Source organism: Mastacembelus armatus, chromosome 3, assembly GCF_900324485.2.
Source record: "Mastacembelus armatus chromosome 3, fMasArm1.2, whole genome shotgun sequence".
NCBI classification, from domain to species: domain Eukaryota; kingdom Metazoa; phylum Chordata; class Actinopteri; order Synbranchiformes; family Mastacembelidae; genus Mastacembelus; species Mastacembelus armatus.
In genome coordinates this window covers 26,526,918-26,549,963 of record NC_046635.1, presented here as the reverse complement: position 1 = coordinate 26,549,963, position 23,046 = coordinate 26,526,918, and the positions used below count along the sequence as shown (strand labels likewise).

General features: G+C 38.4%; 1 protein-coding gene across 2 annotated transcripts; it reads left to right on the top strand.

Annotated features, from left to right (window-relative positions):
- The first annotated feature begins 5,113 nt into the window (after positions 1–5,113).
- LOC113122305 (AP-2 complex subunit alpha-2) lies at positions 5,114–22,007 on the top strand. Of its 2 annotated transcripts, XM_026293551.1 has the most exons (23): positions 5,114–5,367; positions 7,193–7,261; positions 8,747–8,889; positions 9,090–9,283; positions 10,534–10,663; positions 10,962–11,063; positions 11,153–11,261; positions 12,872–13,022; positions 13,372–13,540; positions 14,037–14,174; positions 14,258–14,440; positions 14,955–15,052; positions 15,233–15,464; positions 16,770–16,934; positions 17,248–17,358; positions 18,247–18,380; positions 18,638–18,720; positions 18,976–19,065; positions 19,356–19,479; positions 19,564–19,680; positions 20,474–20,543; positions 21,028–21,162; positions 21,238–22,007. In XM_026293551.1, exons 1-23 carry the CDS (start codon positions 5,301–5,303, stop codon positions 21,313–21,315), a joined length of 2,892 nt encoding a protein of 963 aa, XP_026149336.1. In that variant the 5' UTR covers positions 5,114–5,300; the 3' UTR covers positions 21,316–22,007. The 2 variants fall into 2 exon arrangements, with proteins under 2 accessions (XP_026149336.1, XP_026149337.1); XM_026293552.1 differs by lacking the exon at positions 17,248–17,358.
- The last annotated feature ends 1,039 nt before the right edge of the window (positions 22,008–23,046 follow it).

Sequence of the window (23,046 nt, the reverse complement as noted above, 5' to 3'; positions counted from 1 at the left end):
TATTCATTAGGCCACGACTGCACCTGACAATATTGAGATGGTTTGGACATGTTCAGAGGAGGGAAGTGAATACATTGGTAAAATGATGCTGAGGTTAGAGCTACCAGGAGGGAGGCCTAGAGGAAGACCAAAGAGGAGGTTCTTGGATGTAGTGAAGGAGGACATGAGGATAGTTGGTGTGGGTGAGGAGGATACAGAGGATAGGGTTAAATGGAGGCAGATGATTGGCTGTGGTGACCCCTGAAGGGAGCAGCCCAAAGGAAAAAAAAGGAAGTGCCTAATCCATAAAAATGAAAAATAATAATAATTTTGACTACATTCCAGGAGTCACTAAATTAAGTTTAAGCACAACTAAACCTCACAAGCAAATCTATATTTTTAAAACCCAATCAAACAATGAGGTGGGAAAAAATATTCAAAGTCTTGCTTGATAAGGTTTTTTTATGAGCTGGTGTTATTCAGCCAGCATCAGTAAAGAATAAAATCTTGAATATACTTAAGTGTTTCAGTACAGAGATTACCTCTGTAGAGTAGAATATGTGATATTTTCTATGTTAATACCAATTATTACTAACAAAAAACAGATCTGACTGCACCTCAGAAAATCAGTATCCTTCCATCAATGATCCCCACAGCTTCTATTTCAATTGAACATACTTTATTGGTACATTATTTAAAGTCATGTTTGTTCTTAAGACATTCCTTTAAGGTTATTTTTTAACCTCAGCAGCACCTGTGGGAAAACTCTCCATTCTCCTCTGGTTCCCAAAAGGTTTTTCTTGAAACACATTAGCAAGACTGTCAGGGAACTTCCCTGAGGGGCCCATAAAGCAAACAGGTAGGTAGGTAGGAAAGTTCCCCAAAGTTTTTGCATGTAGGAGTCCCACACTGCACATCATCTGAAAAATATTGCCTCTGAATTAGACACTTTCTGTAGGTAGACAATCATACACTGTAAAATATCAGTGTTTCCCATGTTCCACGTTTCCCAATGTTCACCCACAATGTGATCTGCTGTGCTTAATATTGAATATGTATCAATATATATCAGCAGTAATTCTGTCACTCAAAGAGCATTGTATTAATACATAATTACATGGTCATAGGGCAACTGGGGAATAAAACAGCCTTGTAGAGTTTCATATCATGTATATCATGTATTTGCATCCTTGCATCTAATCACTTGTGCTCCATTTTCTTCGCAGTCCTCATAAACCTGTACCCTGTTATATACAGTTAACAAGCCTGTTATGATATGTTGATTTAACCACACAGCCACTGAATAATTTATTTCAGAATTAATTTTAAATTCCCTCCCAGTAATTTTTTTGTTGTCTCACATTTCCTGTGATTGATAAAGACTAAACTTTATTATGATATAGCATTTTGGAGTAGCCTGTTTCTGATTGTAACCATAGCCATAGGTTGGAACACCTATAGCTGTGGCTAGCTTAGGCACAATCTGTATTCATGCAGTTAGACAGATCCATTAATGCTATAACCAGCTCTCTACACTGCTTTTAGACCACAAGCTGCTGCTACTGACTAAGACAGGTCGTAGCTGTGTGCATGACTGTATGGGAGGATGATGTCATTGTGATTGTGGTCACAACTGTAATCTGGTTGCTGTGATACACATATGATGCAAATGTTATAATTCATGGTTTAAAAATAGGTGTAACACTGACTATATGCAGCGGTTGTGTTGTTACAAGCGCAAGCTCTGAGTCATTTTTTCCAGTTGAGCAAAAAAAAAAGTTTCACCTACTGTTAACTATTTTAAAAAGTCCAAGAAATCAGCATTTTATTAATATATTTGTATTACTTTTTGCTTAAAATTCTGAATTAAATGTAAAGGACACCTCAAACAAGGTGAATTATCATTCTTTCTATTATGAATTTTTAATCAATAGATGTTTTATATCTGTAAAACCTTCCAGGAAGTTGGAAAACACAGTCGCTTTAATACATTCATGGTTGAAACAGTGTCTGTCACAGCAGTGAAACAAGCGTAACATGGACATGCTGACTGAGCATTGTAGTGAAGTTGCTTTATTTCCAAAGTGCTATGGTGTAACCTGTTTTTTACCCTCATATCAGCATGTAGTAAAAAAAAGCTAGAACCTGGCTCACAATTACTGTTAAGAAGCTGATTGTTTGTTTGTCTTGTCAATATCAGACTGGTTTACAGTGTAACCACCAAGGCCACATTCGCCACTCCTGAATATTCTAGAGCCAACACAGTCCACTACAGCTTAAACGTTGGTCCATTACATGTTATTGCTATTTCTCAGTTTAGGCCAACTGAGTTGAAGATTGGTATAAAATAACTATCACTAAGAGCTGCTTTATGGGGCTGGAGGAATGCATGGTCATCCTTAAATCTATTTAGAGTCCAGAGTCTAAGGGAGACTACATAAGAACACTGGATAAGTGAGGCTGGAAGATAAGACACACAACACACCACTCTGTCTAAAAAGGTTATTGTAAACTTTCTAGATCTTGTAAGCTTTCAGGTCCTGCCATGTTGACTGGCAATTTATGATTCCTCATTTCCTTATCCGGGTCAAGGCTCTTAAGCAGTGAGAGTATTGCACCCAGATGCAAATTTATGATATTAGGCAATGTAAATGAAATTCACTTCACTTCCAAAACTATGCTTTTTTCCCTCCCCAGGTCTTATTATTGAGAATCAGTGGCCAATCTGCATTTGACAACAAGGCTGATGGGTCTGCCAGGTATGCCAAATAACCTGTAAAATCAAATTTGTTTACCTTAAGCCTGTTGTATAGAATTGGTGCATACTTCAGTAGAGACAGCCAAACAAATAAAATGCCACTTATTACGCATAATATAATATTATATATCCAGAGGAAGCTTGTGGGTCTGCTACAATTGAATGGCTAAGGGTAAACACAGACAGTGTTTTCAGTTTGTGTCACACTCCTGACAGTAAAACAAACAAATAGTTTTTAATTTAAAAAATTGCTTTACTTATATGGGGCAGATAGATACCAAGCAATCATTTCTCTTCTGTCTTTTGTTACAGAGGATTGTTACGGTTGTTCTGTGTTGAAATGTGTGATTTGTTGTTAAGAGCTGCTGTTGATTGTTTGTCCATGACAGGGCGGATGTAGGTGATAACGCCAACTTGGAGTGAGCGCCATCTGTGGACCAACTTTCAGTACTGAAGTTTTTCCTTCAGTACATTAGGAGGAACCACAGAAAAACATTTATGTCCAACTGCTGACATGCTGCTGATGCCCGATATAGTGGTAAATAACCTTGATCTGATCAAGAAATATATTATATCATTTCAGGACATACAGGTGAAAATCAGCTGCACAATAAAACACCCTGCCTGCCAACACATGTTTTTGGAATTCATTTTCAAAAAAACCATTTCAGTATCAAGATATCTTTAATCACTTTTTTGCAAGCAGAATATTGAAAGCTGGCCTTTTACTTAAACTGGTAAAAGGGAATGGATGTTTGATAATTTTTAAAATATTATGGACAAGAGTGAAATAAAGTTAATGTGAAGCAGAAAATCCATTTCAGTAATAAGATATTAGTTGTAATTATTTTTTGGCAAGAAGAACACTGCCTTTTACTGGTTGTACTGGATCCTTGGTGGTACTTTAACTAATAGAAAAGACTAGATGGTTTATAGTCCCTACAGCACAAAATTGCAGAGTCAATAGAACAGTGAGAAAGGGGATCATTTTTAAAATTTTATGTATAGCCCACAATAGTATTATTAGAGTCTCTAAGTTTTCAAATACATTAGGCTCTATGGGGAAAGTACACACAGACCACCTTCAGGTGAATAAATGCACTTTAAGTTGGTTAAATATTTTGCATCTTAAACTGGCAGTGTACTGGCATGTCCTTATGTCTAAGCAGATGTATTCAACATAGTTATATTCATCAACACTTCAGCAGAAACACACTGACATCTGTCAAAAATATTGCATAAAAGCACTAATGGTACTGTCTGATACAGATCCAGCAGTTACAACTGTATGCACTCTGAACAGCTACAGTTTCCTTTGTGTAAGTACCTTTATTCTGTAACAATTGCCTCAAAAGTTCATGTTTGCCAAACACTGTGTTTATTTTTTTATGTTATTGCAGTTTGATCCTGACAAAAAACTTCTAAGTGCAGAAATATACTGGGAGTTGAATGCTTAAAGTCAGTTTCTAGAATATCACCCATCCACCAATCTGCTGCCCCTGGGCTGCATTTCCTTTTTGTTGCCATTTTTCCTGATTTTTGTCCAGTCTCTGTCTTTTTGACACCTAACAATCTCATAAATGTGAAGCTGTGGACGATGAAATAATCAACTCTCATTGAGACAACATAAAACTGCTTCATTACACTGTTACATGAACAGAGGTGTGCTTAAATAATGTAACCTCAAGATGGTACTAAGCTGTAATAGAAACAGCTCCAGGCCACCACTAAACACTGATTTGCAGGCAGTGGACCAGATTTAGTGGGCCCAATGTAATCTATCTGTCTATAATAATGCTCAGATTTATTCTCTGGGTGTCAGGCTGAATTGTCATTTCACAGCTTAAAGGTGTACCCAATGGTTTGTCCAAACTTACAATTAAATAAAAGATGTTATTCTATATTACTGTCAATATGAAAAGATCCACACCAGCAACCTTTAAGTCCACTTTAGAATACTTTCCTAGCCTCAAGTATATTTCAATTAATGATGCAATGTAGTTTCAATTTTTTTTAATTACATATGAGGGTAATTAGGTAAAGCACAATAAGCAATGTGATTATTAAAGTAGCTTCTACCTTTTGGTTCAAAGTTTCAGACCTACAGCTGTGTGGTCACTAGCCTTCTGTACAGTTTTTCAGATCTATTTTTCTCCCTTAAAATGAAAACGAAAAAAATAGTGCAATATTGTTTTCTGATCTCACCAACAACGTTTTTTATTTGTTAAACTTCGCTAATTTAATTGCAAATGCTTGCTTTGGTTGTATGTTTGTCGACTATATTCTTTTGTTATAAATTTAAAAAAATATATAATTTTAAAAGTTCCTCCTACAGGAAGCACAGGCTCAGTTTATACCGCACATGTTTGGGACGCGGCACCGCTGGGCTGTCGCCGTAGCTTGGTCGGAATCGGACGCAGCCGCCGCCTGTCTAGTTCCTGCCTCCGTCATTTATCACCGACTTGGCGCTTCCTGGGTCTTTTGTAAAACAAGCACAACTAAAGTTCCTTTACTCAGTTTAACTAAAGGAGAGAGCACATCGCTTTAACAGGGAGCGAGTAAAATGCCTGCGGTCTCTAAAGGGGACGGGATGCGTGGCCTGGCCGTGTTCATCTCTGACATCAGGAACTGTAAGTTTGTTTATAACATCCAGACTCTTCTTGGTTTAGCTTTGACCGACATTAGCCGTCTGCAGGCGGGGAGGAGAACATGTCAAGAAACCTGCGCGTTGCTCTTTTTAATGTTTCCCACAATTTTGATAACTTTAAAAAAGGCGTTTAGAGAAGCACTTAGCCGGTGGGCTAGCCCAGTTAGCCGTTAGCTTCCAGTTGCTAACGCCGTTTCAAAGGGCGTGGACCGCAGCGCAGAGAGCCGATAGCGCCAAACTCACATTTTTATCGCTTACTAGTGTTTTTGCTTCACCTTGATACTTTATCTTTTTCAGTCTCTTTCCTCACAGGAATCTAGCAAATCGCACCTTAGTGCATTTACAGTTAATGTTTGTGAAGTGGCCGTTTTTCAGCGGACTTTGTGAGAGAAATTTCAGATAAGATCTGAACAGCTCAGGTGTATTTTTATTTCTGGTTGGCCAGTTTGTCTAAATGAACTTTAAAACAGTCCCCACACAGGCTTTTAACTTTTCCTGATTATTCAAGGTTTCAGCTGAGGAGCTTTACTAGATGTGACTGTCGGTTTAACAAGAATGATACATAATTATAGTTTCCATTATGGTCACACACATACATATCATATATTCACTGTCCATTCAGTGCTGCTACACGTTTACACGGTCATCTTTGTTTTGACTGCCATTATAGTCAATACATGCAAATATGATTCAGGTACAAATAATCCGAATAATTATGTTTAAGAAAGACAAACAATCCTACATCAGAGTAGAAAATACACATTACACCCACCAAAGGAAAAAAAATCCCTATTTGTTGACTTTTATATGCCATAATAATATTTCTAATCTTATAATTATGAGAAAGCATCGTCATAATTATTATATACAGATCTTGTAATTATATGGTCTGTATCTCGGTATTATAAGAAAACTGCTGTCTAGTAATTATGACATATTTATGTGAAAACTGTGAGAGAAGGACATGTGAGGACAATGGGAGCAGTAATCCTCACTTGAGAAAATAGAACAATGGATAGAGGCAACTCACCTGGTTACATTTCCTTTTATTTCTTTCTTGGTTTGAGATCTTGAAAGATATTGATGTTAGATTGATCTGCTGGTCTCTTCAGTCGTCCTGTGCCAGCTGCTGTTGATAATTTCAGTTACCTTCAGGATATGATACTGTCTGTAGGTACACTTGGGCCCAAACTGTTTCCACAGCTGTGTAAAATAGTTACAGCAGAAGTGTTTTCTATAAGCTGATGCTCACTCTAAGAGACAAAAACTGGAGGACAGATCTTTTTGGATCTGCTTGCTGCGACACCAAAACATAGTTGTTAGCATTTTTGTAGACATGTGTCCTTTTCCAAATGACTGTACTCCCACAACAGTGCTTACACCTTACTGCAGATCCTTTTTGTGTAAATGGAAGATCATATTCTCATACAGCTGTCCTAGTTAATAGTTTTTTAAATTATGAAGTGGAGGTTTCATAATTATACCTATGTCATAGTTACAGGAAAGGGTCAGTTTTTTTCCTTTAGTGAATGCAGTGTGCTTTGATGCAAACAAACTGTAGTCATGACTTTTAAGGATTTTAGTGTGTGATACTCATTCAGTGCCCTATTTGATAGAGGTGTGCACCTGTTTGTTAATGCAAAGATAATCAACCAGTCATATACACCATAATGACAAGTACAGTAAAGTTTGTTCCTCTAGTTAAACATGAGCAAAACTGTGCAAAACAAGGAATAATGATGATTTATTGACAGTTATGTTTAATCACAGCTCTACATAATATGCACAATATCTTTCTCTATTTGCAGGTAAAAGTAAAGAGGCAGAGATTAAGAGGATAAACAAAGAACTGGCCAATATTCGTTCCAAATTTAAAGGTAGGTAATAAAACATACAATATCGATGATCACAAGATGGCAACTTCTCATTCCTTCCAAAGACTGATACATAGCATTTTATATATATATATGTGTGTGTTATGGGATCGAAACCTTTACATGTTGCAATTTTTCCTGTTGCTGTTAAACCACTTCATTAATTCATGATGTGACTGTTTTCACTTCCTTTTTTCTGTTGTGGACTTCAGTCTTCAGTCTTTCTTAATGGATTAATGTTTTTCTGTTTGCACAGTTAAAAATTCACACACTGCAAATGTGGCTGTGTGTCTCCTTTTGGTGTTGTTTTTCCTCCCACCTGTTCCATGCCACCTGTACTTAATTTCCTCCAGCATGAAGTTGTCTGCTCTGCCTGTAGTGCCCAGGATTCTGGCCTCTCTTTATTCTGTCATATTCTCTCTGTGCTCTTCCTGCCCCTGCGTTATGATAAGGTTTGACCTTTTTTTTCTGGTGGCTGTTTTTTCCACTTGTCTTTTCCTTGTACATAAATCACAAAAGTTCTAAAAATTCCCTGCCCCAGTCACACCAACTAGTACACACCAAGGTAAGGGAAGAGGATGTTGCATACACCTCATGACAAATAACAAGCACTTAATTTCACACATCCTTGCCCCTTTATTGTGTTTAAGTGTTTTGTTGGTTAGTTCTTGGGCAGAACAGTTGCTTGACACCAGAACCTGCAATCAAACTATCTGAAGACTAAGACAAAAGCGTGACAAAATGCATAGTTGCTTTTTAACTTGCCATCCTATGATTCTACCATTTTTGACCAATACCTGAAATATTGTCTAAATCAGATCAGTAAAAATGTTGGGAAAGGGTTTTCCAATTTTTTCAGTTTTCCATCTGAAAATTAATCAAATTCAGACTTGCTTTGATTAATAACTGCTCTCATTAATAATTTGCTTTCATTTATAACTGCATTAACTACAGTGGAAATTTGGTGCATTTGTTGCCAGTCCATGTTCTGTTAGTTGCATATTTATTCAATAAAGGTGTGCAGGAGTTGACTGAACCCTGGTTACACTGTCCTTTATGTTGCCATAGAGGACCCACAGTACAGTGCTATGTTTTACAGTCAAGGGGGCCTTGTGCAATGGCCAATTTTCTAACTTCCTGTAAAGACAGAAAGAAAAATGAAATATATGCTGATATAGTCTCCTCTACTCCTTTACTGTGTGATTAACTCTTCAGATGACAACTGTTAGTAGTAGTGGAGATCCTCCATGATGTGCAAGGAATTTATAATTAAACTGTAACAAGGATGGATTTTATTTCTGTTACTGTGTGGCATCAGCCAAATCCCCACTTCCTATTTTCTGCTTCTCACCCTTTTGTAATAAAGTGACAAAACACATTTTTGCAGTCCATCCTCACATGCTCATTGGGCAATGCCTTTGTCACATACACACATTCAAATTTGTCTTTGTGGGTTATTTTTGTGTGTGTGTTTGCACGTGTTGATAGGAGACAAGGCTCTGGATGGATACAGTAAAAAAAAGTATGTCTGCAAGCTGCTGTTCATCTTTCTTCTGGGGCATGATATCGACTTTGGGCACATGGAGGCTGTTAACCTCCTCAGCTCCAACAAATACACAGAAAAACAAATTGTAAGTTTATCCTCATGTTCATCCAGTGTCTTAAGGTTGAAAGCATGTGGATTATTCATCATGCACATTATTTGTATATGTATTTGTGTGAAATTGTCATCAGAATATGACCAAGGGTTGTGTGCAAATTAGTTGATGCAGTGTTTGTTACTACTTTATGTGGTATAATTGCACTAAAAAATGTTTCTGTGTTCCTTCAGGGTTACCTGTTCATCTCAGTGCTGGTGAACTCAAACAGTGACCTGATCCGTCTAATCAACAATGCCATTAAGAATGACCTGGCCAGCCGCAATCCTACTTTCATGAACCTGGCCCTTCACTGCATTGCCAACGTGGGCAGTAGAGAAATGGCTGAGGCTTTTGCTTCTGAAATTCCAAACATTTTGGTGGCAGGGTTTGTACATAGACATTAATCTAAAAGATTTTAACTGTCTCTCAAAAAGCCTAAGTTGTGTAACAAATTGCCCATATAAATTCTTGGGTTAAGGGGTGGTTCATTGACACAGTGGTTAGCACTGTTGCCTCAAAGCAAGAAGGGTAATGGGTTTGAACCTTGTGGGCAATCAGTGCCTTTGTGTGTGGAGTTAGGGTGTTCTCCATGTTCCTGCATGGGTTTTCTCTGGGTACTCTGACTTCCTGCATTCTAGAGACTTGTGGGTTTAGTTAATTTGTGACTGTGAGTGTGATTAGACTGGTGATCTGATGAGGGTGTACACCGCCTCTTGCTCATCATCAGCTAGGATTGGCTCCAGCTCCCCTCTAAGCAGGATAGATAATGGAAGGAATTTCTGTGTTTTGTAGCAAAAGTAATTACATATGATGGTATTCAAATTAGCTCTTGGCTTAAAGCTATAATCTGGAAGATTTCCATTACTTCAATTCTATTTGGTCTACCCTGAATGGTCAGCATTTTTTCCACAATAGCTATTCACTGTAGTTACATTCTGTAATTGCAACATATATATAGTAGGTTTCATTGTAAGTGGTGGTAATGGCTTTGTTACTAAATGAGGGTGGGGGGTCGCATGTGGTCTGTTCCAGTTGTATAGTACCGCACTAAATGACTGCTGTACAGCATGTGGAAAAAAATAACAGTACAGTAACAGGCTGGGTGTAGTTATGCTTTAAGTTTAATGAGTAAGTGCAGATCGGTGGAGTAATGGAACAAGAACCATAGTGAGCTGTTAGATACGCTCCAGGTGCCAGATGCTTTTGTATGTTTTATGGAAACAGCACAGGACTATTGAAACTGTTCATATAGTTTTAGATCAGATTATGGTTTGGTATGGTTGTGTTGTAAAATCAGATACCAGTAGATTGTCTTTTGCTGCATTTCTGACAGGGTATGTGTTTGCTTTCTTAGGCACGCAGGAGCCTGAGTCAGTCACAGCAACAGTTCTCAACAGCTAAACATGCTTATAGCGCAAGAGGTGTAATAGGGCAGAAATTAACCCCTTTATTTATTTGCAAGTGTGATGTCCCTCTTTTGACTTTAGTCAAAACTCCAAAAAGGGAAAATATTATTAAGCAGTTACAGATGTAGCTTTTCTATTTAAGTATTAAATCTGAAATTGTTACAGTGACCATTTGAATTGTATATTGTGTTTTGGATTATGACGAATGATTTTGTATTGTGTCTATCAGGGACACCATGGACAGCGTGAAACAGAGTGCGGCACTATGTCTGCTACGTCTCAACAGGACATCTCCTGACCTGGTGCCCATGGGTGAATGGACAGCACGAGTGGTCCACCTGCTTAATGACCAGCACCTAGTAAGACTGTGCCCATGTACAGGTTGTAAGCAGACTATGTTTCATTGTAAAGTTTAATTAGCAGTAGAGTTGCAGTTTGATTGATGTCCAACATTGCACATAATGTATATTTTTCAATCAGTACAAGATGATATGTTGATTGTTTTTTGTATACAATTTAACATGTGGTATATAGTACATACACAGCATCTATTTTATTAGCCCACACTAATGTCTTACTGTCCTAAGGTTTACTCATTCTGTCCATTGTACAGGATGATGAAATGTTGTTCAGCTCTGTATTTGTATCTGTTTCCAGGGAGTGGTTACAGCTGCCACTAGCCTTATTACCACTCTGGCCCAGAAGAGCCCAGATGATTTCAAAACATCCGTCTCACTGGCTGTGGCCAGGCTTAGTAGGGTTGGTGTTCTCTGTAACTCTGCATTATGTTTTCATCTTACTGAGGTCAAGAGGAAAATCTCACTTCAACTTGTTCTTTTTTTGTCCAGATTGTGACTTCTGCATCCATCGACCTACAGGACTATACATACTACTTTGTTGCTGCACCATGGTTGTCTGTGAAATTGCTGCGCCTTTTACAGTGCTACCCTCCACCTGGTATGGTATAGTACAGTCCTAAATTTCTAGCTGCAAAAAATATAAAACATGCAGTTCCATTACCTTACAAGTGAATAGAACCTCATCACTATAGACTGGTTAAAAGTGTAAACTACTATGATTGAAAATGTTGCACATTTACTACTCTCTAAATCTTTTGTTTTCCTTTTTTTTAATAAATCTGTGTGGACTATTTTAAATTAAACACAACACTTTGGTCCACAGCTAAATTTCTCAATAAGTCTTAGCCAGATTGCAAAAACAGACTGTTTTTTGTTGTTTATTCTGCTGTCAGGTGGACTTTCTCCACAAGGTAACTAATGGTCAGATATAAGATATAACTGTAGGTTCTAGTAATCCCATCTTTATCCTTTCTTCAGGGTCTCCCATAGGCTTTCTGAAACTGTACCTTGCCAGTATTAGTGCAGTACTTACCTATGTAGTATATAGTAGAGAGCCATCTCTAGTGGAACTCCCTACATTGAAAAGTTGAATTATGCTTCTTTGGGCATGTTGTTGTGCCTATTCTTTTATACATGTATGTAGTATATTAGACATTTTTTTATGTCCATTTCAAACCTGTCCCAACAGGAGTTTAATTAACAAGTCAACTTGCCTGACGTACAGGCACAGAACACATAGTTGATGTTTGGGAAGGGTGTGTGTCATCTCATCGATGAGCCTCTGACCTGCCCTTTGCTGTAAAACCATTTTCTGTATAGGTTTGCAGCAAAGCATAATTTCAGGTTGAATATTTGCAGTTCCACTCCAATAGAGAGCAATAACATTTCCTAAGACCGTGCAATTAAAGGAATAAATCACCATTTTGGCACAATTATACCATTGTTTACTTTCTGAGAGTAAGATCAATATCAATTTCATGTGTCAAGCACAGAGCAGGAAACAGCTGATCTGTAGGTGCACCGATACCTCTAAAGGGCAATGTACACCTACAGCATCTTCAAATGTCAGCCCACGTTGATGCATTAGAATACACTGTTGCCCACTTTCTCAAAACAGCATTTTTTTATCACAGTATTTTTCCAGAGCTGAGTGTCCCAGCTATCATTAATTGACTACTCTGCACGGAAAAATTGTGTCCTTTGTTTGCACAGATGGGTGTTTGAACACTTTGTCGCACTTTTCATAGGCTTTAGCAGAGTTAAGTAAGACAGGTTTAGAGGTGTTGCTACAGATGTTTTTCACTTTGGGTTGCGATTTATATGCACAGTAGGCCTCCAGTTTTGTTTATGCACAGGCATGATCTCACCCTCAAAAAGAAAAGAAAATTTGTTAAAACATTACTGTAATTACTGTTTCTGCAAGTTCTTTGTTGAGTTTGTTTCAAATCACATGTGCAAAACTGGAATGCTTTGAATGGTTATCATATATACAGTATAAATTTGAGCCCATCTTTAAGAAGGCGGCTTAAAATTGTAGGAAGTGATTTTTGCCACCAGATGGCACCAGCGTGCAAACAAAAACCTTCTGTGTACTTGGACGCCAAGCAGTAAACCATCAGTGTGGACTCCATTTAAAGTGTAATGATGTTTATAAGCATTAAAGTAAAGGCTAAGAGGGTGTTAAGATCATGGGCTATTTTGTTGCAGAGGATGCAGCACTGCGAAGCCGTTTGACGGAGTGTCTAGAGACCATCCTTAATAAAGCTCAGGAGCCACCCAAGTCCAAGAAGGTCCAGCACTCCAATGCAAAGAATGCTGTTTTGTTTGAAGCCATCTCCCTCATCATCCACCACGACAGGTTGGTCATGTTTGGGTTCACTGAATTCCTGCAATATCTGAGTTATAGAGGTTTTTTTCTGGAAAAGGGAAGTCAGAAAATTCTGATGAATTTATTGGGGAAGCTTACTTTTAGGTGGCTGAATAGGTTCTTAGCAAAGCATATTTATTTCTAAGCTGTTGTTAGTTGTCAGTCCGGCTATGGCTGTAGTCGACAAAGTTATGTTTTGTCTTTAAAACCTAATCAAGGTCACATGACAAACCCGGCTTTCACTAGTTCACATTTCTGTGTTTTGTGGATGTGGGTTTTTGGATGGTGAAGTATGTGTTGGCATTTGGACACCACTGCTAGCTTTTGTGTCTTATCTCAGTGAGCCCACCCTGTTGGTACGAGCCTGCAACCAGTTAGGCCAGTTTCTGCAGCACAGGGAAACCAACCTTCGTTATTTGGCATTGGAGAGCATGTGCACCCTGGCCAGCTCGGAGTTTTCTCATGAGGCAGTTAAGACGCACATGGAAACTGTGATCAGTGCTCTAAAGGTGAGGCCATCAGCAGCTGGCTTTTTCAAAATTAGCTAATTTGTCTTTGCTTGGATTTGAAAGTTTGGTTCGACTGAGCTGTGGCATAATAGGCAGAACTTCAGGGTCTGGTTTGTATATTGATATCATCCATCCCCATAACAGTTTCTCATTAAATGACTAATTGTTTACATAGTTGTTGGTAAAAGTATGAATATTTATAATGATTCAACATAAACAAATATTACTCAAGAACTTTTTTGTAAAATTTTCCCATAAATAATTGAATAATTCAATCTTCACAGGATTTAGATACATCCTGTTTACACAGATACATTATTGGCAGTAATACTGTAGATTTATCTTTCAGTGGCAACGTCATGTCCATGGCACCGTTCCAGCCGTGTTCTATATAAAAATATGTCTGAAATTCTAAAGATTCATTTCAATACTTAAAAAAATAAAAAACAGAGAAGCACTTAGCCAAACCTGTGACAGCTTATGTGTTTCTTTACAGACTGAACGAGATGTGAGTGTTCGCCAGCGGGCTGTGGATCTGCTCTACGCCATGTGTGACCGCAGCAATGCTAAGCAGATTGTGGCAGAGATGCTGAGCTACCTGGAGACTGCAGACTACTCAATCAGAGAGGAGATAGTGGGTCATCAGTGCTGGCCTCTACACCATTTAGTTCCTCAGTGCGCTGCTCTTGCCCACAGCAAATTGCTTCTCTTCCTCAGGTGCTCAAGGTGGCTATTCTGGCAGAAAAATATGCTGTGGACTACACTTGGTATGTGGACACCATCCTAAACCTCATTCGTATCGCCGGTGACTATGTCAGTGAGGAGGTGTGGTATCGTGTCATCCAGATTGTCATAAATCGAGATGATGTCCAAGGCTATGCTGCCAAGACCGTCTTTGAGGTGGGCATGAGGTGGTCTAGAGTTATGATGCCACAGATCAGCTTGGCTCTCAGTGTTGCAAGATTAACATGTTAGTGTGTGCAGTAATAGGATTGAATATGCGAGTAAGTGGGGTTGGGCTGGAACTAGGTATACTGTGTGGAAATCCATATATGGGTTCAGTCACATAGATTGCAAGTGGAAAGCCTGTTGTAGCATTCAACCCAGGTCTCACATGGACCTTTAAAAACGTTTCTTTTTCCAATCACTCCATTATTGTTCAGACTAACACACTGAATAGTGCAAAGAAATGTGATGCAGCAGTAATGTAATAGTGGTTCCTCACAGCTAAAAGTTTTTATCAATGCAGTTTAAAGTCATGCTTCACTTCCAAAAAAATTTCAAGGCTCTCACACAGTAGGAAACCAGTTTTGTAGCTATTCCATTCAGAATTGTACTTGCAGTACATAGTGGTTTATGGTTTCCTCCATGTTCTTCCTGAACGAATGCTGTCATGCTTTGTGAACACTTACAGGCTCTACAGGCTCCCGCCTGCCATGAGAACCTGGTTAAAGTTGGGGGCTACATCTTGGGAGAGTTTGGTAACTTAATTGCTGGTGACTCACGCTCCAGGTACAAACAGCATCCACTGTTCTCTAAATTGTATATACATCTACCAAACCTTTCATTAAATGTTGTCGACTCCAATGTATTGTCTTAAAAGTTAACAGTATCTTCACCTAATTTTTTTTGGAGTGGACCTGAGTCTTAAGAGTTTTTACTATTACTGTTTTGTGCTGACTTCTCCTGCAGTCCTCTGGTCCAGTTCAACCTTCTCCACTCCAAGTTCCACCTGTGCTCTGTGCCAACCCGGGCACTGTTGCTTTCAGCCTACATCAAGTTCATTAACTTGTTTCCAGAAGTAAAAGCCACGATCCAAGACGTCCTGCGTTCAGACAGCCAGCTCCGCAATGCTGATGTAGAACTTCAACAAAGAGCTGTCGAGTACCTGAGGCTCAGCAGCATTGCTAGTACTGACATACTGGTTAGTGAATTATGCAGGATGTGGACAGTCTCAGTTGCACACACACTTTTCTCTGCAGTAAACGTCTGTAGATTCCTATCACAGACGGAATGGTGGGTTATACTGTGAATTATTTTAGGTGTGGTAATGCTGCTTCAATCACTTTGTGTTCTGTGTTATTCTGCCTGGATGCCATTCCTATGACAATGATTTTTTTCCTGTTAGACCCCCTTTTGAAGGCAAAAAAAATGCTACACACAGTAAATCTGCTGTATTGTCTGAAATTAATACATGAACATCACAGTAATGGCAAATCATGTCATATCTTTTATGAAGGTTTGTCCACAAATTTACCATTATTGCCTCTGCTAATATTAGAATGAAAAAATTACTGCATTTTTATAAGACAGAGACAGTCAGTGTGCTATATCACACAACAAAGATGACATATTTTAATGATGTCATTTTTAATGCTGTCAACTACTAAATAAATTGTTCAAAGTTAAGTGTTTAAATAGGCTGATGACAATGATTGATTCTGAGCAATCACGTCATCCATTTGCAGTAATTAATTACAGCAGCCTGAGCAGTGTTGCTCTGATTGTCACCTTCTGTGAAATTAGGAAAGGGATCAGGTCAAACATTAGCCTGAATATTTGGTGATCACCAGCAGGACACATTTTACTTCTAAGCCTCATCATTTTGGCTTTTTTTTTTTTTTTTGTACCTATGAGATTTGATGGATTCAGAGTTGGTTCATCATGTGCTTTACATTTGCTTGTTGTTGGATGTACAGAAACCACCTACTCTAATATTGATTGTGTTGTGACTTGGCACTATACAAATAGAATAGAATTGAATTGAATTAATAGTACAGAGGTGTTACACAGTGCAGCTTCTTACTTCACAAATGATCTTTACAGATAATAGCCTGCAGAGAGTGCCTTCATCAAACAAACATGTTTAACAATGTTGTCATTTTACTCACTGAATTAACATTAATTAGCAACAACCTGTCATTACAGAGAGCAGTGCTGCAACCCGATCAGGTTCAGGTGCCAAAACACAGTAAAGAAAGGATTTGCTTTATTTTAGCCAATAGTGAGCCATTAAAATATGCCTGGTTCTGCCTGATATTGATGGATAGGATGAGCTCACACTTGTATCTAATTACTCTGTGGTGTTATATGGCTTTGTAAGATTTTATGCAACAACTCTAGGTCACTAAAATAACTGAACATCACCATTACTGACTGTGAAATGGTACAGTAGCTGTCTGTGTTGGTCATGTGTTAGACCATTATTGGACTCTCTGCCCCTCCACAGGCCACAGTCTTAGAAGAAATGCCTCCATTCCCAGAGAGAGAGTCTTCAATTCTGGCGAAGTTGAAAAAGAAGAAGGGCCCAGGAAACCTGCCTGACATGGACGATGCCAAACGCAATGTCAATGGCAGCACTGAGCACAGTGAGAAGAATGAAGCCACAGACAAGGTAAGTCACAGTAGTGGTGTCCAAGTCAGCAGTAAAAGCTTGAGCTTTTTATTAGAGATCCTTTAAGTACAGAAATGAAGAAGCACATTTAAGAATTTCCTGCGTTCTACTGACATTCATCCTTAATTTCTACAACAAGCCTGCACCACACAACAGTCATGTTCTGCATATTCTTTACAACTTTACAATCTTTGGCTTTATTTTCTTCTTTAGTATTAACTGGATCTTCACCTTCACTTGTCATTTTCCTTCCTTTCCCATGTTCACCCCTTTATACTTGGTCACCTCTTTCTTTCTTTTACTTCTCCATCAGTGTTTTCCTGCACTGTTGGCAGAGCCCATTGTGCCTCCTATAGCCAACAGACCCCGCCCTGCCCCCTCTACCCCCATCATGCTCTCTGCTGTGCTCTCTGCTGGGACCATGGTATATGAACAACGAGAAAAGACATTGTATTTACATCATTGTTGGTCGCTAACTTCTGTTTTGCAATAGCAAGTCAATAATTTGTCTTTACAAAAAGGAATGTGACCCTGTCCAGTGTTATTGGAAGTGTTATCCATGTTCATTCATGCTTTTTCAGACTTTTCTAAACTTTCAAATAGAGAACTAAAAAGATCATTCTACACATAATCAGAGTTGACAGTAACTTTTGATTGATTTGTTTTTATATGTTCAGTAATTGCAGAGAATCAAACTAAACTATGAAAGTGAGTTGAACTGAAATGATATTTCATCAGTTCTGTGATCTGTAATGTCTATGGGGCCAGGCATTAAAAACAATTTGTTGTGTTACTTGTAGCCCTCTAATGACACATTTTGGGCACTTTTGGGTGCTGCATAGGTCTGTTGTTTATATGTGATTTTAACACTCCTTATGTTACTCACTCACTTTGTGCCTTAGTCTGCACCATTTCTATCGCAAACTAACATACAGAGTTTTGATGGTCTAATCTGGCCCTATGGAAGAGAGACAGCTAACGCTAAGCAGACCCCAGAAATACAATATTTGAGTGTGCTGGAGTAGCCAGTGACCACACAGGTGTTCAAATAAAGAGTGAACCAAAAAAGTTTAGTAAAAATTTTATAACACCGGCTCTATGTTGACAGCGTGTGAAATACCCAACACAAAGTCATAGTTAGTGAAAAACCAGGAGAATTTATTTTTCAGTTTGTGTTTAATCGTCATGCTTTAGAAAGCCAAGATTTAAATACAGTTAATTCCTCTTAACTATCTGTTTCTCTTGACGCTGTGGTATATTCAATTACTATGTACATATTTTTAAAAACTGTTTGCTGCTATTACTCTCCTAGGGTTCCACATACCCCTTGACGGACCTGCTGAATCTAAACTCCACCCCCTCAGCAGGACCCAGTCTGCTTGTCGATGTGTTTTCTGACAGCTCCTCACCTGCATCTGTAGATGTTTCTGAGGAAAACTTTCTCAGGTGGGATCAAACTGTGAGCTTTTGTCAAATACATTAAGTTTAGAGGTGGTTGAACCTACTGCAGGATCAACACCTTTTTTGGAATGTAACCTTTCTTATTTGCTGAAATATTAAGAAAATATTCTACCACTGTGACTGTATGTCTGTCACTATTCATGCAGATGGGTTGACCAAGTGCCAGCTTTGAAAATACTTCCAATAAAAAAGAAAATGGAAGTCTTAGTTATAAATCTCAATTGTGTGCTTGTAAATTTCAGGTTTGTTTGCAAGAACAACGGTGTCATTTATGAGAACCAGCTTTTGCAGATTGGGCTGAAGTCTGAATACAGACAGAACCTGGGTGAGCAGCTTTATGATACAATGTGTCTCCAGCTCTCTCTCGGGTGGAAGATACAATGTCTCTCTTTTGGAAACTCTCATCTGACTAGGATGATTTGAAAGGATAGTTTTGACAGGCTAGCACTGGAAAATAATGAAAAGGATCATATATGAAATGTGATTAGTATGTAACTCATTTTAAACCCAGTGGGCAGTGGTCAGATATGATCAGTTGAAAAGGATGAACTCAGAACAGTTTGCCTGCTTTGTACCTCAGGTCGCATGTATGTTTTCTATGGCAACAAGACATCTACCCAGTTCCTCAACTTCTCCTCATCAGTGACCAGCCAGAACACACTCAAGACTCATATCCTTTCCACTGCTTGGTAGCATCTTGGGGCAGACTTGTTTGAATCATTCTAGATGATAGAAAACACAAGACTTATTTAAAGCAAGTAACTAAATCAACAAGAACTGGTACTGCTTGTTAGTCGGCATCTTTTTAATCTTCACTTCTGAGTCTTGATATACTGCTCCCAGCACTACAAAATGGACAAAGTGAATGGTTGTGAATACTTTACAAAGCTGCTATAGGTGTTTTAGGATGTCTGCTAGTATCATTTAAGTATATGTGGCATCCTTAACAAGTGTCTCCACAGCTAATTGTCCACTGCAAGGCAGTAGACCCCGTAATAGAAGGTGGGGCTCAGGTCCAGCAGATCCTCAACATTGAGTGTGTGTCAGATTTCACAGATGCGCCAGTTCTAAATATCCAATTCAGGTTGGTGTCAGAAGCCACACCTTATTTATAAAAGGTATTTGTTTACTTACATATATGCTCATTTCTGACCATGTGTGTGAACAGATATGGGGGAGCTCTTCAGAACATTGCAGTGAAACTCCCTGTGATGCTCAACAAGTTTTTTCAGCCCACAGAAATGACATCCCAGGATTTTTTCCAGCGCTGGAAACAGCTTGGAGCGTAAGGCTCACTTTACATTTACATGCATATAAATCTATATCAGCACTGCATTTCTCCCTGTCAGGAAAAGCAGGTAACTGCAGCTTTCAAAGGCTGTTTCCTTTAATGATTTTAATTATCAATTCATTTTATTTCCTCAGCATTGATCCGAATATCAGAAAAACACAATATTGAGTAAGTATGGTCAGAGTAGGTCAGAAATGGATGTTCTAATCAGAAGATCAGAATGGGTACTATAATATGCCTGAAAAAGAATTGTTCCAGTTTCTAAAATGTGAACATGTAAACTGTGAAAGTCTTATATGATGGTAAACCAAACATCTTTGTTAGACAAAACACATATTTAACACATTAACCTCAACTTGGCGAAATAGGCTTTTTACACCATTTTTGTCACTTTATGGACCCATTAAGTGATTAATTGTTGGATTCAGATATAGTAGCAGGTAGATTTGGATTTGATTCCAGGTGGATTAAAATACCTGCATTCTCCAAGCTCCAAAGCTCTCATTAAGATTTGGATCTTCAGATAGGAAGTTTTTTATTTCTTGCTGGTGTTGTATTTGGTGGTTTTTCAGTAGCATGTTATATCAGCTTTAGCTAGGTAAAGTAACTTCCTGCCGATGTGATGTTGTGCTGTAGTTTACCTCTGTGAACTGTGTGGAACATCTTTGCTAGAAGAATCATTTATTTAAAAACAGATTCCATAGTCTTAAATTCAGATTCAGTAAAATCCTATAAAAAACATTCCCTTGCTTCTGGAAATGAGTAATTATGCTCTCTGTGTCCTCAGCCCTCAGCAAGAAGTTCAGAAAATCTTCAAAGCCAAACACCCGATGGACACAGATGTTATCAAGGCCAAGGTAAAAAAGAAGTTCTTCAGAAGAAACTGCTCGGCTGTGGAAATCAACCAGCTTTCTGGCTGTAGATTTAGAGCTTTTTGACATACTTCTGACATGTTTGCTCTTTAACCACTCAGATATGATAGAACATATATAACTTTGAATTTTACAAAACAATCCAGACTCAAGATCATTGAAGTTGTTTTCAGACCAGCTTTAGCCTTAGTATGAAAAAATGCTGCGATTTCATTTATTTGTATGGGGCAGTTGGGTTCCTGGTAGATAACACTGTTTATCTCACACTCACCAACAATGTTACCTCAGTTGTAGTTCAATGACAACTTTCCACAGATGTGAAATTGTGATTAGAATTACAGCTGTGCAGGAGTGAGAGTTGAGCCAAGGATTATACTTCTTTCCTTTCTTTTTTTTTTAAATAGTTACAGTTATTCATTACTGATTGGGTCAGATAAACGCTTTTGATATTAAGTAAATTCCTTTGCAGATTTTAGGTTTTGGTGTAGCTCTGCTGGATGGGGTGGATCCCAATTCTGAAAACTTTGTAGGAGCTGGAGTCATTCACACTAAGAACAGTCAGGTGGGCTGCCTCCTCAGACTGGAACCCAATGCACAAGCACAGGTAAAGACGCACAGAGACACATCTCTGTATTCAACATTGTATACTGAGTCTGTAACTAAGAGTTTTTCTCTTCAGATGTATCGTCTCACCCTCCGGACCAGCCGGGACTCTGTGTCTCAGAGACTGTGTGATCTCCTCTCTGAACAGTTTTAGACACTGCACAGCACCAGCATTTTTTTCAGTCTATTCACCTGATTTCACTTTAGATTGGAAACGATGTATTGTACAGTGTACATTCTTTTTTTTTTTTTTTTTTTTTTGACTTACTCTACATGTCAATGAAGTGAAATGTATTTTCACATATAGCTTTACTAATCTGTCACTGGTTTAAACCTACCTTGTGTTATCTGTATGAGTGTGTACTCTTTCTTTGTGAGGACCTTCTTAAGCCTAATTCTATGATTGAGGACATTTTGGCAAAGTGAGGACGCTTGGCCGGTCATCTTCTTTTTTTTTTTTTTTTTTTTTAAACCTGTGTTTGAGGGTTAAGACTAGGCTTTCAGGTTAAGGTTAGAATTAGGTTTATGTCAGGGTAAGGACTGATATATCATCACACACTTAGTTGCGATAGTAAAGGTTAGGTTAGGGTAAGGTACTAAGGAATGCCTTATGTCAATGAGTGTCCTCACAAAGATAGAAATGTGTGTATGTGTGTGTGTACTCACACTGAGCACCTTAGCTGACATGTTGTGACTGGGGGCGAGAGGCTCTGAATGTTTCTGTGTTCTGCAGCATATAGTCTTGAATTGGTTTGTTTTTGCTGCATGGATCCTGCCTTTCTTATTTAAATCGAGCATGAATGAGTTTAAGTGTGAAGCTTTCGTGAACTTCTCACCCCTTTTGCACTTGTTAGGGAAAAATTAGATCACACAGGTAGATCAGATTTTGACAAGAGAATTTTGAATGTCAATACTTACTCATTTCACCACTTTTACACATCTGTCATCTCAGGAGGAAAAGCACAGCTTTGAATTGTTGATACGACAAACTAGACTGGATGCTATTTTTTTGGTTCCCTTGTGGGAACTTTTGAGCCACACTGTGCATAAACTTTACATGTAGAATTTAGACACTCAAATAATGGACATCACTGTCTAATATTGATGGGATTTCCCGAATATATACTTAACTCTTAAGTCCATGAACTTTTCTTACTGTCAAGAACACTAAGAACCTTTAAGTAGAATATTATTCATACAGTCCACAGCACTGCCACACGGTGCCTAAATATTACTGAGCACTGCCACACTGATTATATTTCTATAATTCATAAGGTATTGTGTATTTTATGTTTTATAAAATGTACTTTCATCAGGGTCCTTGTTGACATACGTGATACCTGGCATAAACACCTGGCTCAGTCCAGTGGTGAGAAAAAGTCTTTGAACCACCACCTCCAAAGCACTGGGGCTTTAAAGGTTGTTATGTCCCTCAACTCCAAGAAGCTATTTTGCCCAACCAAGAAATATTAATATATGACACCTTATATAAAACAGCAATTTATGACTTATAGAAACAAGATATAACCTGTTATTGAATGAGCTTTAGACATACTGGTAGGTGGATTTTTTTTTTTTTTTTTTTTTTTAACCACTGGATGAGCCAGGTGAGCTGCTTCCTCCTGTTTCCAGCCTTTAATGCAAAACTAATCTAACAGTCTTCTGCCTATAGCTTTCTATTAAACAGACAGCATGATACTGATCTTCCTATCTAATGCTTAGCAAGGCAGCAAATAAGGTTTGTACCCAAATGTCAGCTGAATTTTTTACCTCAATCTGGACCTGGGAAGCTTTTCTGTGATGTGTGATTTTACCAAGTTGAAGCCACATTTTAAAAATGATTATGGGCCTATAACATTTATCTATTTATATCTTGTAGGATATA